Source organism: Vipera ursinii (assembly GCF_947247035.1).
Source record: "Vipera ursinii genome assembly, chromosome: 3".
NCBI lineage: Eukaryota > Metazoa > Chordata > Lepidosauria > Squamata > Viperidae > Vipera > Vipera ursinii.
The window spans coordinates 33,712,503-33,729,618 of record NC_139516.1 but is presented as its reverse complement, the minus strand read 5'-3'; the positions used below and the strand labels follow the sequence as shown (position 1 = coordinate 33,729,618).

General features: G+C 36.8%; 1 protein-coding gene across 2 annotated transcripts in view; it reads left to right on the top strand.

The window, feature by feature from the left end:
* The window catches only part of MMP24 (matrix metallopeptidase 24), a gene marked incomplete at its 5' end in the record, with an annotated part of 39,254 nt that extends 23,148 nt beyond the window's left edge, over positions 1-16,106 (top strand). For both annotated transcript variants that reach the window (XM_083357660.1, XM_083357659.1), the window contains 5 exons: positions 8,058-8,219; positions 10,538-10,752; positions 12,553-12,691; positions 14,106-14,372; positions 15,548-16,106. In XM_083357660.1, coding sequence (XP_083213786.1) covers positions 8,058-8,219; positions 10,538-10,752; positions 12,553-12,691; positions 14,106-14,372; positions 15,548-15,885 — 1,121 coding nt within the window. In that variant the 3' untranslated portion in view covers positions 15,886-16,106. The remainder of the gene's footprint in view (positions 1-8,057; positions 8,220-10,537; positions 10,753-12,552; positions 12,692-14,105; positions 14,373-15,547) is intronic.
* Between the last annotated feature and the right edge of the window lie 1,010 nt (positions 16,107-17,116).

The following is a 17,116-nucleotide window of genomic DNA, read 5'->3' as shown; positions in this document are numbered from 1 at the left end:
TTGGAGAACGGGAGGGAAAGCTTGCGTTTCAAACTAATTGGAGAATGTGATTTATGACTGTTAATTAGAAGAGGGGATTGTGCTTTGATACTATGTGTTTAGGGGAGGGGAATTCAGATTTCGGCTTCAACCGTGTATGCCAAAGCTATGCTACTCGAATAAAGATTCTTTGTCTGAACCATGACAGCTAAATTCATAGATTGCTAAAAATGTACAAAACCATGGTTTTATTCCCTAGAAACAAGAGCAAAGTGAACACGTAACTCCAACTGACATAAACTGTCAAACGTATGATGTGATGAGACTAAATGACCAGTCCCTGATCTGTTCATGATCATTCAGAACAATTATTTATTTAGGAGAGTTGGTAAAACAATTGTCCATTGAAATATACATTACTTGTAATTATTAAACACTTAACCACATAAGATGCTATAATTGTTTTTTAAATTTCAGAGGCAAAACTATATGTGATACTAAATTCATTACTGAAAACACGTTTATTACTTATTTAGTAAGTGGAGTCAAGAACTGCAATTTTAATTCAATAGACTAATGAGTGGGTCCTCTTATTTTTTAAGAAGAACACTATATGTTTCAAATTCTGTTATAAAAAATCCTTCCCATCAATATGGGTGGTCTGTGTCTTCCTTAATCTTGGGTTCTCTACCAGAGGTCTGGGAGCATGAAGGCTCTGTTCAGGATCTTTAACTATTCTTGAGCCACTCTCCCAGCTTAGGAGTCACAATCCTGAGTGCTCCTACCACTACTGGGACCACTTTGGCCTTTTCTTTCCACATCCTCTCCATTCCTCCTCCAGGCCCTGGTACTTCTCATGCTCCTTCTTCCTGATGTTGCTGTCATTTGGCACAGCTACATCTGGTCTTTGTCTACTAACACAATATCTGGTTGATTGGCCAGTACTTGCCTGCTTCTCTACATCTGGAAATCGCACAGGATCTTAGCCCTCCTATTTTCCTCAACCTCCTGTAGGTTCTCCAACTTAGACTTAGGAGGATGCAGCCCACATTCTGTACAGCCTGCCACTATCTGTTGGACTGCCTCTGGGGCCTCTTTGGCTAGTTTGACTGTCGGTCCTATCTTGTGTGGTAGATCCGTCTTCTATGGATCTGCTGCTTAGTGCCTGTTCTTGTGCTGCTATGATGAGGGCCTCAGTGCTGTCTTTTAGTCTAGCCCTTTCCAACCACTGGTAGAATTTCCCAATGTCTGCCACTTCAGCTATGTGTCAATGGTACATTCCTAGCAGGATCTTGTCTTGTCATGGCACTTCCTCTGCTAGATCTTTTCCCCACATCTGCTGCTTCCTCATTCTCTCAGTAGCTTATCTTTGGGTGCCATCTTACTGATGGATACCCTGGGGTTCATTCATGACAGTGGCTTTGACACTCACCAGACCCCAGCTGTCCTCCTTCTGCCTTGTGCAGTCTCTGGGTTTTGGACTTGGGGTGGAAATCTCCATACATTGTGAGGAGCTTCCAGGTTTTCACATTGGCAGCTTTCATGTCCTTCTTTGCCCAGCTCACTATACCAGCAAAATAGCTGAGGAATGGCATGTTGATGCCATGGATCTTGTTCTTCCAATTGAGCTGGCTGTTCTGTCTTATCCTTTGGTGGTAATTGGATGTTGCTGATTTCCTTGCCTCCTCGTTGTGTTTCCTGTGGATATCAAGGCACTTATAATGATCTGTATGTGTGCTATGTGATCCACTGGTTTATTCTTTACAGGAATACATACCGTACTTGCTTGTCATTCTAATGGGATTTTCTCTGGGAAGTAGAATCTTCCCCATCCCTTGGAGAGTAAGCATATGCAACCTCTACAAATATTCATAATTCAGAAGTCACTAAGGAAAAAAAATACTTAGTGGTAGATGTTCCAACAAAGCTAATCCTACATGTCCATTATGCATGGTATGATGAACAAGGAAAATATTGTCCATTTGGATCTGAAAGTTCGATATCAACCTCCCCCCCCCAAAAAAAAATCTAATTTGGAGAAGCAGTACCCTATAGTTCTCCCTTTCCAGAAATGCTGGGCTATAAATATAGTTAATTTTTTTTAACAATGCTTCTGTGTAAAATGTTCTCTAATTGTGCTGATTATTTTGAAAATACAGATCCTTTATATCCCTAGTATAAGATTCATTTCTGTAATAACACAGTATGAAGTCAGCCACCCTGTGAGACTGTTACATAGCACTGGTGAAAAATAATTGGACTTACAGTGTTCAGCTGTGCTGAGAGTGCTAGAGCAAAATAGATTCTTGATTGTTTCTGGGGTTTAAAAATTATTTTAATAAGTCTCTTAGTTTCTTAATTTCTAAGAACCATATTTGTACTTCTAGTTTCATTTTAGATATTTTCCTTTTTTCGTGTTAACTTTTATTTTGTATATTGAGGTTGTCTTGCTCTTTTATAGATGAAGAAAGTATATGTTGGAGATGTGGTAGTTTAGAAGCCACCTATTTTCATATGTGGTGGACTTGTAGAAATATAAAAGCTTTTTGGATTAAAATTTGGTGGAACATTCAAAAGATTTTTAAGAGAAAGATAAAGTTTTCTCCGCAATTGTTTTTATTGGGTATTGTTGTAGATTGTGATGTTAAAGAAACCAATTTGATGTTGAATATGATAACAGCAGCACGGTTACTGGTGGGACAATATTGGAAGAAGGATACTATAGAAGAATGGGTGCTTAAAGTTTCGAATCTTGCAGAAATGTCTAAGATTTCTGCTTACTTGAAAGATCATTCACAGGAAAGATATATTTCAGTTTGGAGGAGATGGATAGATTATATTCAGAACAAATATGGGACTAAAAAGTTCCATTTAGCTTATGAGTAGATTTTAGTGGGATATTGTTATTGGTACTTTGTTTGTAGTTATGTTAAAGGGGAATTAAAGCACATTATGAATTTGGTTAATTGTATATTATGCATAATTTTTATTTAGAATATGATTATTATAACTATAATCCTGTATTTAGCTCTGGGAAGTGGGGGGGGGAAGTGGGCGGGTTTGGGGTGGGTGGGGATTTGGGGATGTATTATAAAATCTTGTTTTTGTAAAACACTTTAATAAAAAAAAGAAAGTATAGAATAATAATAATAATAGGTGGGCAGGGAATGTTGCAAGTACATTAGATGGATGATGAAGAAAAAAGGTATTGAAATAATAACTGAAGGACAGTGAAGAAGATGCACTGAAGATACCAGAAAGGCTCACTGAGTACTGGAAAGACCAAACTGGCTCACAAAAAAGATCAAATGAAGAACAGAAAACAGACATGGCAAGACAAGGTATTACATGGTTAGCACATTAAACAAAATAGCAGGTAAAGCAGATAACGAGACGTAGCAATGGCTAAGGGCAGAAAAGTTGAAGAAAGAGACAGAAGAGCTAATGCTGGCTGCACAAGACCAAGACTTAGGAATAAATGCACACAAAGCCAGAATCGAAAATACAGAAACCGACAGCAGTTGCCACCTCTGCAAAGAAGCTGAACAAACAGTAGACCGCTTGGTTAGCTGCTACAAGAAGATCACACAGATTGGCTACAAACAACTGGAAGATCTGCAAGAAATACCATTCGCCTGCAAGCAAGAGCTGGTGAGACCACGAAAGTAATAGAAGTAATAGAAAGTAAATAGAAAGTGAGAATTTCTATAGAAAGTAATAGAAAATGAGAATTCAAACAGACAAGCACCTGCCACATAATACCCCAGACTTAGCAATTTGTCAATAAGAAAGACAAAAAGAGTCAGGATAGTGGATGTGGCAATACCTAGAGACAGCAGAACAGAACTGGAGAAGATAACAAAACATAAAGACTTGCACTCATTCAGCAACCATTTGAAATTATGACAGCGCTGAAAAAGGCCATCGCAGAATCCCACCCCCCCAGTCACCTGATCTGGTGCTTGGCAATTGACTGTCACCCTAGTTCCAGCATCCTGCAGTCACGATTGTCAGGGAAGTTGGCAGGAAAGGCCATAAATCACTCCCGTTAGTTGCTTGCACCCTCCCTTGCTGGGAACACTCACCCCTGGCCCCACCACACTCATGCTGCTCCTTGCTGGCCACTTCTGCACCCTCCCCCACCTGGCAATAGCCACCCCTGGCCCTGCTGCACTTGTGCCAGCTGTCACTCCTTACCTGCCTGCCTGTTCTGTACCAGCCTGCTACCGGCCCTGCAGAAAACCCCTTTTACAAGAAGGCAAGAGGCTGGAATTACGCCTGCCAAATTTATTACCACAAAAACAAACGGAACAAGACAAACCAAGAAACAGGAGCTTTAAGAAACATGAACTATCCAAGCGGTTGCCTTCAGCAAACCAGCCCTCCCCACACATTTCCCTTATATAGAGTTCAGGGCGTGGCTTCTCTCTGCCTCCTTCCGAGAAGCCCCATTGCCTTCCTCTGTTTACTCCTAATTGACTGCCTCCTGCGTCGGGCGTCCTTGAACAGGGCCAGCTGTGGGTCATCTTCATCCATGCTGTCAGGCTCACACAGCTGGGTCTCCATGGTGACCAAGTGGGAGGGGCCTGGCTGAGGGCTCTCATCAGCAAGATCTTCAACCCCCTCAGCAAGGTCTTCAACACCCCCCCTCCTCCTCTGAGTCATCTGACCCAACTGCCGAATCCACAGGCTGACCCTGAATCACAACACTGCCATCCTGGTTGCAAACTGACTGGAGTTTGCTTAATGACCCATGATCCTCACTTAACACTGGCAAAGGGAGGTGCTGGGATTGCTGTTGCTAAGCGATGTGGTCGTGCCACATCACGTTTTATAACTGCAGTACATACAGTGGAAATTTTGATCCAAATTACTATCATTAACTGTGGACTACATGTAAAGTGCTACCTGAATCTCTATGTCAAGTACACAAACAACTTCCTGCCCTAAATAACTTTGCAGAGCAAGTCCTTTCAGAGTTCTTTTTTTAAAAATTAATAATGTAAAGGGGTGTGTGCCCTTTTTTTTGAAAATTCTGTTGTGTGCTTTGATCATTGATACACAGGCGCTTTTTTCTGCTTTGATCTTTCATATACAGACTCTTATTTGGTGTAGACTTTTTGCAAGGGAAAAGAAGAGATCAGTCAAGATGCTTTTACATTGCTTCATTGCTATGTAATATTGGATTTCAAAATGCCCTGCAATCATACTAGCATATTATAGAATTCATTAGTTCATTAGACAATTGAGATTGCAGAAAAACTTGACACTTACAAAATGAGATGCTTTTACATGTTTCCATCTAGATGAATATTTTTATTGTTTGTGGAATCTTTGTGGATCCATCCAAAACATTATTTCATTGAGCAGGTGCTAGGCAGAATTTTCTGATGGATACCATTTGGAAAGTTACATTTGAAAGCCCTGCTATAGAGGCAAAGGACCATTTTGTTAGGTTTAGGGACACAGAAAAAATGGATCCCTTTGGTCCATTACATTTCCTATGCATTGAGTTAATGATGTGAAGAAGCCTATTAAAAATTTGGTAAATTAGATGGCTGTCAGGGACTGCCAACATTGTAAATGACTGCCAGGAGTGGCAAGATGCCCCTTTTCCTGAACTATATTGAACTAGGAGTTTATGCTTATATATGCTTCAGTGGTTCTGCGTCCCTAAATCTAAGCAAGTGTAGATTTATAGGTTGCTTTGAAATAAAAACAGGTATATTAGCACTGTTTCTTTTGAACACTCCATTTGAGCATTTATCGTTTATTTATTTATTTATTTATTTTATTTTATTTTTATTGCATTTATCGTTTAGCTTTTTTATTCATACTTAATATTTTCCTTTTCTATTGTATTTGATTGCATGTGCATGTTTAAAACATGTATGCGTTATACTGTACAGTAAATGTTTACTACCCTATTAAGTAAGTAGTTGTTTATCATTTATTCCAACGTCTGTCTCCCGTCTCATGTTTCCTCCATATTTGTGGTATTTCAATATGCTGCACCTAGATTAGAATCACCTAACTCCTGTTTTCAACATATACACCTGAAATACATTATATGAAGAATTGGTAGCTAACCAGACTTTTATTATGATAGCAAAAGTTAATATAGCAAAATAGCAAAAAAAAAAGTTATAGGCATATTAGAATGGTTTATACTGATTTTATATAATTATACTTTTGGTATTATTCCTATTCATACCAGGGACTGATTGTATAGTCTGTTATTTTTTTATTCATTTTTAAATTTTAAAAGTTTGATCTCACCTATTTACTATATGCTGAAACGTTCCCAGATACAAGTTTTGAATTAGCAAAATATATGCAGAATTCCCCCCCCCTTTTTTTGTCAGATGGTATTTCCTGTTGTGTCTTGTCTGCCTGTCACTATAAAACCTAACGCCTTAGCTGTCCCTGCAGTTAGCTGGATAGAGTTGAGAAGAAGTAGCACCTGAGAAGAATGGGCAGGAGGCAGTGGTTAGGCAGCATTGCCACCAAAGTTAGTAACAAGATATTCTTCTTCCTCTTCCTTAGGTTGTGTGCATCCTAAGGAACCATGGCAGAAGTTTTCCAAATAGCAGGCATAGTTCCAATCATTATACAAATAATAAATACATTGCACAGGCATTCCATAAATAATATTCATATTTTAACATTTCTCCAGTTGCAGCATCAATACTGGACAATAGTTGCCTGTAGATGAGATAGACAGCACATAAATCTAATGAATAAAAATAAGTAAATGAATATGTGCAGCCTTGCCATTTAGGATCTCAAGATAATTTCTTACAGTTCAAGAGGTAAAATAAAAAATAAAATAAAATTAATAATACAGCAATGGAACAGTGATACAAAACTTACATAAGACGTTTGGTGACAATGGCACATATACTATTAAACAGAAATACTTGTATGCAAAAAACATCTGAAGGACAATTATATTGATATGTTAATTGAAACATGATTCTCATTTTTTAAAGATGATAAGAAATAAAAAAGTGCTATGTTCCACTGTTTTTATTTTGGAATACATAATAAAATTAATAATAATGTAATAGAGTATATAGAGGTTGTTGGTGTTTTTGTGTGTTTAGTGCTTACTTAACCTTTAAAAATGCATATTTTATTAGTCTTAAATTTGTTAGTGAAAATTATTTTCTAAAAGATCTAGATAAGTTCTTTCATTTAAGAAAATCCTTCTGCAAACTGTAAAGATACAATTAATCTGCTAGAGATCATTTGCAACAGAGTATGTGTTTTATACTGGATACAATGTAGATATATGACCTCTAGCTCTATATAATTTAATGCCTTAAGATACAAAATAAGAATGAATGCCTAAAATTAAAATAAAAAATGACTTGGGGCTCTCTTCTGGTATTGTAGGATGTCCTCTTTATTCTAAGTGATACTAACTATATTTTTCCAAATTCTGTCTGGATTTGGGGCATACTATTTCATATTTTGTCTTTTTGGACTGTACATTGCCTAAAACTGCCTATTTATGCTCTGTGTCTTGATAAATAATAAACAGAAGACACTTTGACCTCTGAAATTCTTTTCCCTCAGATTTACTGTAGATTTTACAGTGTGATACAACTAAAGCCTTTGGTAGCTTGGTCACATACAATCAGCAGCCTTTGCAAAATCTTGTTAACAAGAATCAAATTATCTTTAATGAATAACATTGCTCTGTGGTATGCTTGCTAAGAATGATGGAAGTCATAATCTCAAAACATGTACTGGGTACCATATTAGAAAATTGTCTATGAACCTGAACTGATTTGTGTAGCTGATACTGTTTTTGATATTGTTGCCAGGACTATTGAGATGATATTGAGTCAATTAAATACACAAAAAATGTTAATTCTATTATACGAGCAGAAACAGTATACAAAAGACACAATAGATATTGCAATTATATTCAGATGTAGCCTGAGTTTCTTTGTAAAGCCATAACTGCTATACCACTATAATGTTGAGATAATAAGAATTTGTGAATCATGTGATTGGAACTCTTGTCCTATTAATACAGAAGCTAACAGTTACATATTTTCCCTCTATAGGAAACGATCTTTTTCTGGTTGCAGTACATGAATTGGGTCATGCATTAGGCCTTGAGCATTCCAATGACCCTAGTGCTATTATGGCTCCTTTTTATCAGTACATGGAGACACACAACTTTAAGTTACCCCAAGATGACCTTCAAGGAATTCAGAAGATCTATGGTAAGATAAATTCAATATCCCACAATTTCAAATGGTTTTTAATAATTATGTCAAGCTTTAAAGAAACCTCATGATACTTCAGCCATTTCTGTTTCTTGGCTTGCCTACAGATCCAGGGGGGAGGGGGAATGAATGGAATGTCCATTTGCAGGCGTGAGCTGTGAAGTCTGGGAATCAAGGTCATTCAGATTATTTATGAAGTAATGAAAGATTTCTCTCACAACAATTGTCTGATGTTTAATTGGGGAATGTGACTTGCACTGTCAGGGGAAATGGAAGTTTCTATACTTTTAATTTACAGTTCTGGTGCCAATTTAGCCAGAGTGGTTTTTCTATTCATCAGTGCCGATAGGGTGTGCTCAATAAAGTTGTATATTAGAGATTGGAATGTCTCAGCTGTGCTTACTTCGTTGGGATCATCAGTCAGAACCTTGACAAATTAAATTATGAAGCAGAATTGTGATTCTGAAGAGTTGGGGCATTTCTCAAATTTGTTTCATGAAGTTTACTGTGGGAAAATTATCATTTAAAATAGCTTCATTTCTTATTACCAATATTTGATGGGCTAAGGCCTAAGACATCCATTTTACCTCTTAAATTGATTTTAGCCCCTTCAGAAGAAAATGTAGTTCTCTTGCTTGCCTGCTCTGCACTGCTAAGATATCATGTACCCCTGGAATATCCCACCACTGAAATAAAGACATGTCTTCAGAAAACTGCTTAGGCATTTCAGACTTCAGATTCGTTGTTGAATTTAAAATGGTGTCTTTAAATGTATTCTATTTTGATATGAGCAGAGGTTCCTTCAATAAGAAATATGCAACAATTACTCAACTATTGAGCTGGCTGCAAATGAAGGCTGCCTCTATGAATGCATCAATTGTAAAGAAATGACATTTTCTCAAGTCCAAACAAGCTGTTGTTGGTAGCACGCTCTTTCGCCACTACAGCAAGGACAACTATTGAGTATAAACCATAAAGTAAAATGCAGCTACAAACATTTATTGACTAGCACATGTAACATTACATATGGCAAGCTTGGCATAAAAAAATGTTTAGGCTGCATATGTCAACAACAGTCATGCCAAGGAATAGAGTTTTAGCACCATTCCCCACAGAGTTTCTTTCACAAGACTGCATTTCCGTTTCTTGATCCTTTCTCTCCTCCCTATTTTCATGTAATCACTAAGAGTTCCCTTCTGTAGTATTAGAACAATTTTCTCTTTCAAAGCAATAAAGAAAAGAGCAACAAAAAAGAAAAGCTTTAAAAAGATTAAGAGCTACAGCTTTCACCATGTTATCACCATGCTTTATATCCAACAACCTTTGTGTAGCAAATTGTTGAAGTCTGCAGGGTGAAAGGCTGGAATTCCCAACATTGCCTTTCAGAAGCCCTGATCCTGCTCTGGAGTCATGGCCTGATAGTTTCTGCTACTACTGCTTATTTTCCAGAGAGCTTCACCCATCCCGCCTCCAATTTAGAAGCCCAATGTGCTTGAGAGACAGGTCTGTTCCTCCATTTGCTGCCCTTCTGCTTAAGCTTTTTTTTAAAAAAAGCTTTTTCACTTTAAATATACAAAATTACAAGCATTTCATGGAAGAAGATAAATTACAAGACATGCCTAGATCATAGTAGTACCAAACCTGGGAAATCAATTAAAAAAGAAAAATACAAAATAAATATAATGCTCTGGATATACCACAAATTGGCCCTTGTCTGCTGTAAGCAAAGCACTCTTCCCTGCATCTCTCTGCCAGTATCTCCACATCTCAGTACCCTCAGTCCATTCCAAAATTATAACTGAATGACAGCTTGCAGTACCAGGGCAATTCTAGCTTGCATTAGTGTGCAAATGCACTGCCAGGTTGTAGCAATCAAATATAAACACGTCCCCTCAGCACTGGAGTGACTCATAACCCAATAAATATCTTCTCCACACTTGCAAAAAAATAATAAAAGGGCTTTAATTTTTCACGAATGAAGGCAAATATACGTGTCCCGGGTAATTTTTATTTTTTTCCAAGCCTTACCCACATGTGATCTGCAATGCATTCCAAAGCAACCATAAAAGGGTTGCATCCGTTGATAGACTAATAGCTAAAGCACTTTATGTAGACAAATTCAATATTGTTGGTAATTATATTATCTAAAAGTAATTTGCTGCAGGACACTGAAAATTATATTGCAGTTGTAGACAAAAAAAATATTTTGATAAAATCTTTAGTAAAACATGCCCAAGCTGTCTGACAACGTTTAACGTAGTGGGGAAAATACTCCCAACTGCGTTTCGGTTTTCCCCCCTCCTTTTGTTCCTTAGGTCCACCTGCTGAGCCGCTGGAACCCACCAGACCTTTACCAACCCTTCCTGTCCGCAGAATCCATTCACCTTCAGAAAGAAAACATGACAGACACTCACGGCCTCCCAGGCCTCCTCTAGGGGACAGGCCTTCTGCTCCTGGCAGCAAACCCAACATATGTGATGGAAATTTCAATACTGTGGCTCTGTTCCGAGGAGAAATGTTTGTTTTCAAGGTAGGAAGAACTGTTCTCGAAGTGTGGTTTTTATTAATCTCTATATATTGCAAAGGAGTGCCTATAATTGATTGCCTGTCAACCAAGTCATTTGGTATTTTGATATCACTAATCTAATTCAATAAGGACCGAGTCGCAATGCATTTGCCTGAATTCTTTGTCTGAGGAATTACTAGGATACTTTGCTATAGCCGGTGACACAATGTATTTCCTTCTCAAATATTTAGATGACCTAAATCTAAACATTTTTAACCTAAAATGAGGATTGTTTTCACATTGTTTCCAAGAATGTGCTGTGTTCTGTTTTTGGCATTTGTTTTATGTAGCAATTTTTTGCCTGTCAGAACTCTAGTCCCTGTGAAGAGTTGTTTCATAAATGGGGCCTATATATGTCCAGGGCTTGAGGATGGGTTTTGTAGCAAGGCAAGTATATTCTGACATTTTGCTCTGCAAACTTGAGAAGTAATGATGCTGTGCTTTATATCAAATTTTCTGAAATGATTAGAAGGTATTTGAACCAGAATAGTCCTCTTATCTATCAGAGAAACCTCTATTTTCTAATTAATTCCTCACCATTCAGTCATTTCTAATTGAAAAATTTTGTATCAAATGTTTTTTTAAAGCAGAATGTTAAACCCTAACAAAACAAAGGACCATATTGTGCTGAGTTTAGTATCACTGATATATCAAATTGTCTTACATCAGATTGCTTGCACAAATAGTAACAAGTTTGCACATTTTTCTCTGTGATTTGAGAAAAGCAAAATTTTACAAGTACCATTATATCCTATTCCAAAGTGCAAACATTTTACAGTAGTGATACTCTAGATCTAGAATTTATATCATAATGTGTAAATCTGCTGAGTAAAGCAGGATGTATCATTAAGCTGAGTAAGCTGTAAAGTCTAAATGGATTTCCTGCATCGGTTTAATTGCAGAAAAGGAAAGTGATTGTTGCTTCTTTAAAATGTTCTGTTGAGCTGAGTATTTGGCTGTGTATCATAAGAAAGAAACATTGGTCATATGTATAGATAAAGATTACATATCTAGGCCAATAGGGATTCATTATATTGAATGAGATGATAGCCTAAGATGCTAATATTTAGGATTGTTGCAGATTTAATGTTTCTATGATATTCTTTTAAAAGTCTTTTAAGAACACATTAATGTTTTATGTATCTGTTGCTGTTTCTCTGTATTTTTAAATATTGTCTTAAATATGGGTTTTTATATTGTTTAATATTGTAAACTTTTATTGTTTTGTGTCCTGTTCTGAATTTCTGCATGTCTTTAAGTAAAAAGAATGGGAGTGGAAGGAGAGCAAATTAGTGCATCATTTGATACTTGATTTGAATGTAAAGATGAACATAGAATGTAGAAAAAGAAAGGATATGGATTTGAGATGGGTTTCTTCTGGATTTCAATGTTATCAAGTAATCTTGGTGGTGGGGGTGGGAAAGACTGGAGTCAAGAGCTAGTTCTGTTATTAGACAGGATGAGATAGCCTGTCTTAAGCTTTTACTTCCAGGGAAGGAGAGAGGTATTGATGTTAGAAATAATATACAGTAGGTACCCAATAATATAAGTACCACTCTGCTTTTCTGGAAGTAAAATTCCACTCATGCCAAAACAACTGGATTGGCTTTGAGTCCTGTGCATCTCACCCTGCTGCTGTGCCTCGGGTAACAAAATGTCTTGCAGTGATTTTTTAAAGAATACAGTATAAAACCTCTTTCACTATTTTGTTTCATCTTACTGGAATCTGAAGTATAATCCTAGGAGGTTGTTTTCTTTTGTTAGGACCGCTGGTTTTGGCGTCTTCGTAACAGTCGAGTACAAGAGGGTTATCCCATGCAAATTGAGCAGTTCTGGAAAGGGCTCCCAGCAAAAATTGATGCTGCCTATGAAAGATCTGATGGAAAATTTGTTTTCTTTAAAGGTATTAATATTTTTATCATGTAAATACAAACAGTTCTACAATAATATGAATATTATTAAAACAGATGCTAGCACACACTGAAAACTTGACCTTAATACATTTTTGTTCAATTTTTCATCTTTGCTGATTTTTGAATAATCAAGAGACTAAATAAGATTAGTCATTCTAAAACATAATTTTAATATATATAAGAAAACATGTATGAGAAATATAATTTGTAACTGTAGAAATGCATGAATTTATATGTATATTTTCTTTTACCTTCAAAATTTCCAAACCAGGCAATACTTGGTCAACATCTGTGAAAATATAATCTTTTCAAGTCTTTTCAACTGCAATTTCCTCCTCCATTGTTGCTGAAGGAAGAACCCCATAGATAACAATTTGCCAAGGAAGATAGTCTCAAAGGCCTTTGTTTATATTTATCTTGCCTTTTCAGATTAAACTAGTTTTCTTTGTTTTTTATTATTAAGCTATGTCTCAGAGAACCTTCAGTTTTCCATAAACTGCTGTCAGTTTGGTGTCAATCTGCCATCTTCTTAAAATATTGATTGTATAGTATGATAAGCAAAAACAGTAATGTAATAGAAAAATAAATAGCGTGTGTTGCCTTGCAAAATTTGGAAGAAAGAGTTGCTGTATTGAGAAAAGCACAGATCATGAATTAAGGAATTGTATTCCCAAAATGCTCTGCAGTAAAATGGGTATGTAGAAAGTTCTGTCTAGTTTGGAGTGGAAATTGAGCAGGGCTCTCGGGATAGAGAGAAAATAGATTAATGGAAGTAAGGGCAGTCTTTGTTGACCAGGTGGTGACTGATTCAGTATGGGTTTCTTTAAATTACATCTTACCATACTGTTACTGGGAGAGACACTTGTCCATCTCCTCAGATGAGACCTGTCCAGTATGGTTGAACCTCTGACATAGTTCTTATTTTCCTCAGAGCACACAAACCCGATCAAGGTATTTTTATTATTTAGAAAACTTGATGATATTCAGATGATTTTATAGAAAGTAAAAACCTAGGCAAAACGTTCTTATTGCTAAGTAACTTTTTTTAAAAAAATCTGTTCTTTAGATAATCATTCTGAGGGAGACAGTCTTTAGCATAGTCCATATTTGCATCAGTTTTCAGAATTGTGGATTGTTCTCTAGAAAACTTTTAAAATTTCCAACCCATTGCAACCACACAGTCAACTTTATAGAAGGCAGTTTATCAACTGCAATTTGCTACTGCCCAACAGATTAAGCTCTCTGGCTGATTCAGCTATCAAAAAACCCTTTTGAATCAGAGAAGGAAAACAGTGAAAAATTGTTGCACATTATTTTCTGAACTTCTAGGATAAAAAATAGTTAATGATTTAATTAGCTCTTAGTAATTATATATTATGTATGTTCTTTTCTCCTCAAATCTAGGAGATAAGTATTGGGTTTTTAAAGAAGTGACAGCAGAACCAGGGTATCCGCACAGCCTAGTGGAGTTGGGAAGCTGTCTTCCCCGGGAAGGGATTGACACAGCTTTACGGTGGGAACCTGTAGGCAAAACATACTTCTTCAAAGGAGATAAATACTGGAGATATAATGAAGACAAGAGAGCAACAGATCCAGGCTACCCTAAACCAATCACTGTGTGGAAAGGGATTCCACAAGCTCCACAAGGGGCTTTTGTCAGCAAAGAAGGCTGTGAGTATAAACATGTTGTATTTGGTTCAATAGCACTTAATGTCTTTTTTTTTTTTAACTAAGCAAAGATTCCTGACAAGGCAATACATATTCTGTTCCTGGAAATTTTGGCTAGGTATCTGATTTGCTGAATCCTGTATTTCAACTAGGCTGGATTGATTTCATTAGTGAGCTTTCTTCTGACCTTAAACCATGTGGATGCTTATTCCTATCCTCATTTTTCTTTGTGATGCAAATGAAGGAAATATAATTTTCTGCATGTAGGAAAACCTAAATAATTGTTGCTTTTTACTGTCTTCTAAAGTATGGCTAATTTTGCCATATACAAAATTCTCTACTTTATCTCCACCCTTACTATGCAGATTTTCTATACCCTCACTGCAGTAAAGCATTTGATAAAATACTCCATGACATGCTGATTAATGTAACAAGCTAGTTAAGTGTGGGTTGGATTACAGGTCAATTATTGAATTATTGTCCTGTGTTATTGAATTACTGATTTGAAAACTCACTGTATTCCGAACTGCGTTCAAGGTTGTATTCAGAGCACTCAGGAATAATTTCTCATTCAACTATGTTCAGTGGAGTGTCACAATCAGTTTGGGGTCCTCTATTTTTCAGAATTTTATTATTTGATTGAGGAGCTGAAGTAATACATCAGATTTGCAAATGATACAGTACTGACTGCAGTAGTTAATAGTCTAGAGCTAGACTCTAGAGGAGAGAAGGAAAACTTAAGATTATGCTGATAGATTTGAGAAATGGCTGAAAGTAAAAATAAATCTTAAAAAGACAAGTAAAACGTTCTTCACTTATGAAGCAAAAATCAAATGCAGATGTGTACAATGAGGGATAGCTACCTTGTTAACAATAGTCACAAAAAAGATTTTGGAATTGTTGTTGATTGCAGACTGAATTTGAGCCAAAAATATATTGTCTTACAAAGATGTCAAATTCAATTTTAGGCTGCATCAAAAAATGCAATTACCAAATCATAAGTAATCATTCCACTCTATTGTTTATTAGGCTCTACTTCAAAATTGTGCCCAATTCTGGACAGCAATTTGTCTGGGAAGCTTCAATTTGGATTCCTATACACAATGGCCTAAATGACTGATTCCAATTCTGTGATTCTAGTAGTGCATGAATGGAATAATTTCTGCTTTCTTTTTCAGTTTATACTTACTTTTATAAGGGTAAGGAATACTGGAAGTTTGACAACCAGAGGCTGACTGTGGAGCCAGGGTATCCTAGGTCAATTCTGAAAGACTGGATGGGTTGTAACCAGAAGGAAGTTGAACGAAGCAAAGACCGACGCCTCTCTCACGATGATGTTGATATTATGGTAACTATAAACGATGTCCCTAGCACCGTTAACGCAATTGCAGTTGTGATCCCCTGCATTTTATCTCTGTGTGTCCTTGTCTTGGTATACACAATTTTCCAGTTCAAAAATAAAGAAGTCCAGCAAAGCGTGACATACTACAGAAGACCTGTCCAGGAATGGGTATGACAAGTTCAGTGGCTCATTTGGTTCATGAGATGATGATGATGATGGGCTGCAGACATTAGAAGGCGGTTTGATGGATAGCCTGCCAAACAACTTCTTCAAGAGACATGAGTCAGAGAATTCTGGGACTGAAAACAAAAACAGAAATCAACTAAACCCAGGTGGCCTTGCACTATGGAGCCGCTTTCCTTCTGACTGCCTCAGTGCCGTGTGTCTCAGTATGACATATTTGACCAACCCACTCGGTGAGTGTTGGGAGACCTCAAGAGAAGTTTGCTTCAACCTTTTTTCAATTCACGTGAGCAATCTTCTTCAGTGCCCTCTTTTAAACCCAGCATTTGCCAGTGTAGCCAACCACCTGAGTCTTTTTTTCTACACTTGCCTCATAAAAAGAGACAGTTCTGTGGGTCACAAAAGGAACATTTCAGTACCTTCTGAAGAGGACATTCTGAGGCTTAGTCATTCTGAAAGATTTTAATTTATTACAGGATCCAGGCAATTACCTGAATACCATTTTTTCCAATACCTGCTGGTCAGATGTTTTGTACATTCATGGTAATGTTTCCACTCTTCAGCAACAAACACAAAGAGCTCTTAAGAGGTAATTTTGTGTAGACCACAACTTTAAACAGCTCTAATCTCATTTCAGATCACCAAAACTTAACAGAAATGAAATTTCTGAATTCAACTAGTCTGCAAGACTAAAAAACTGAATTTACAAACACCAATGATGTGAATGCAGACCTTAAGGATCTTGTTTTTAATAACGTGTCATGTAATAAATATTTAAATGTCATACTACCACTATTTTAAGTTGGCAACAATAAATCGTTACCATTATAAGATGAAATGTATGTTCCATGATATTTTCACCCATTTATATGAGAGAAAATAAATCACGTATTCATTAGAATAGTAAAATTTGTGGGTAAGTTTGCAATGGGGGTTTGGTTTGCAGTGAGGAAAAGAGTGATTTATTTTAAAGTAAATTTATTTTAAAGCTTGTAAGTTTAAAATTTGGCAGTGTAATTAAGTCACTGTTTATTGACATTAATATATTTAAATAGAAGGAAAATAGGAGATGCAAAAGATAACTAAGGGGGAGGTAAAGGCCTTCAAAGGTTTACGGTTAGATAAGAGCCCTACCTGGCAGTATCCTTGGCTTCATCTGCAGCCTGTCTTCCCTACCTCCTCTTGGGTGTTGCTGCCTGGAATGGGACAACTTGCTACAGGC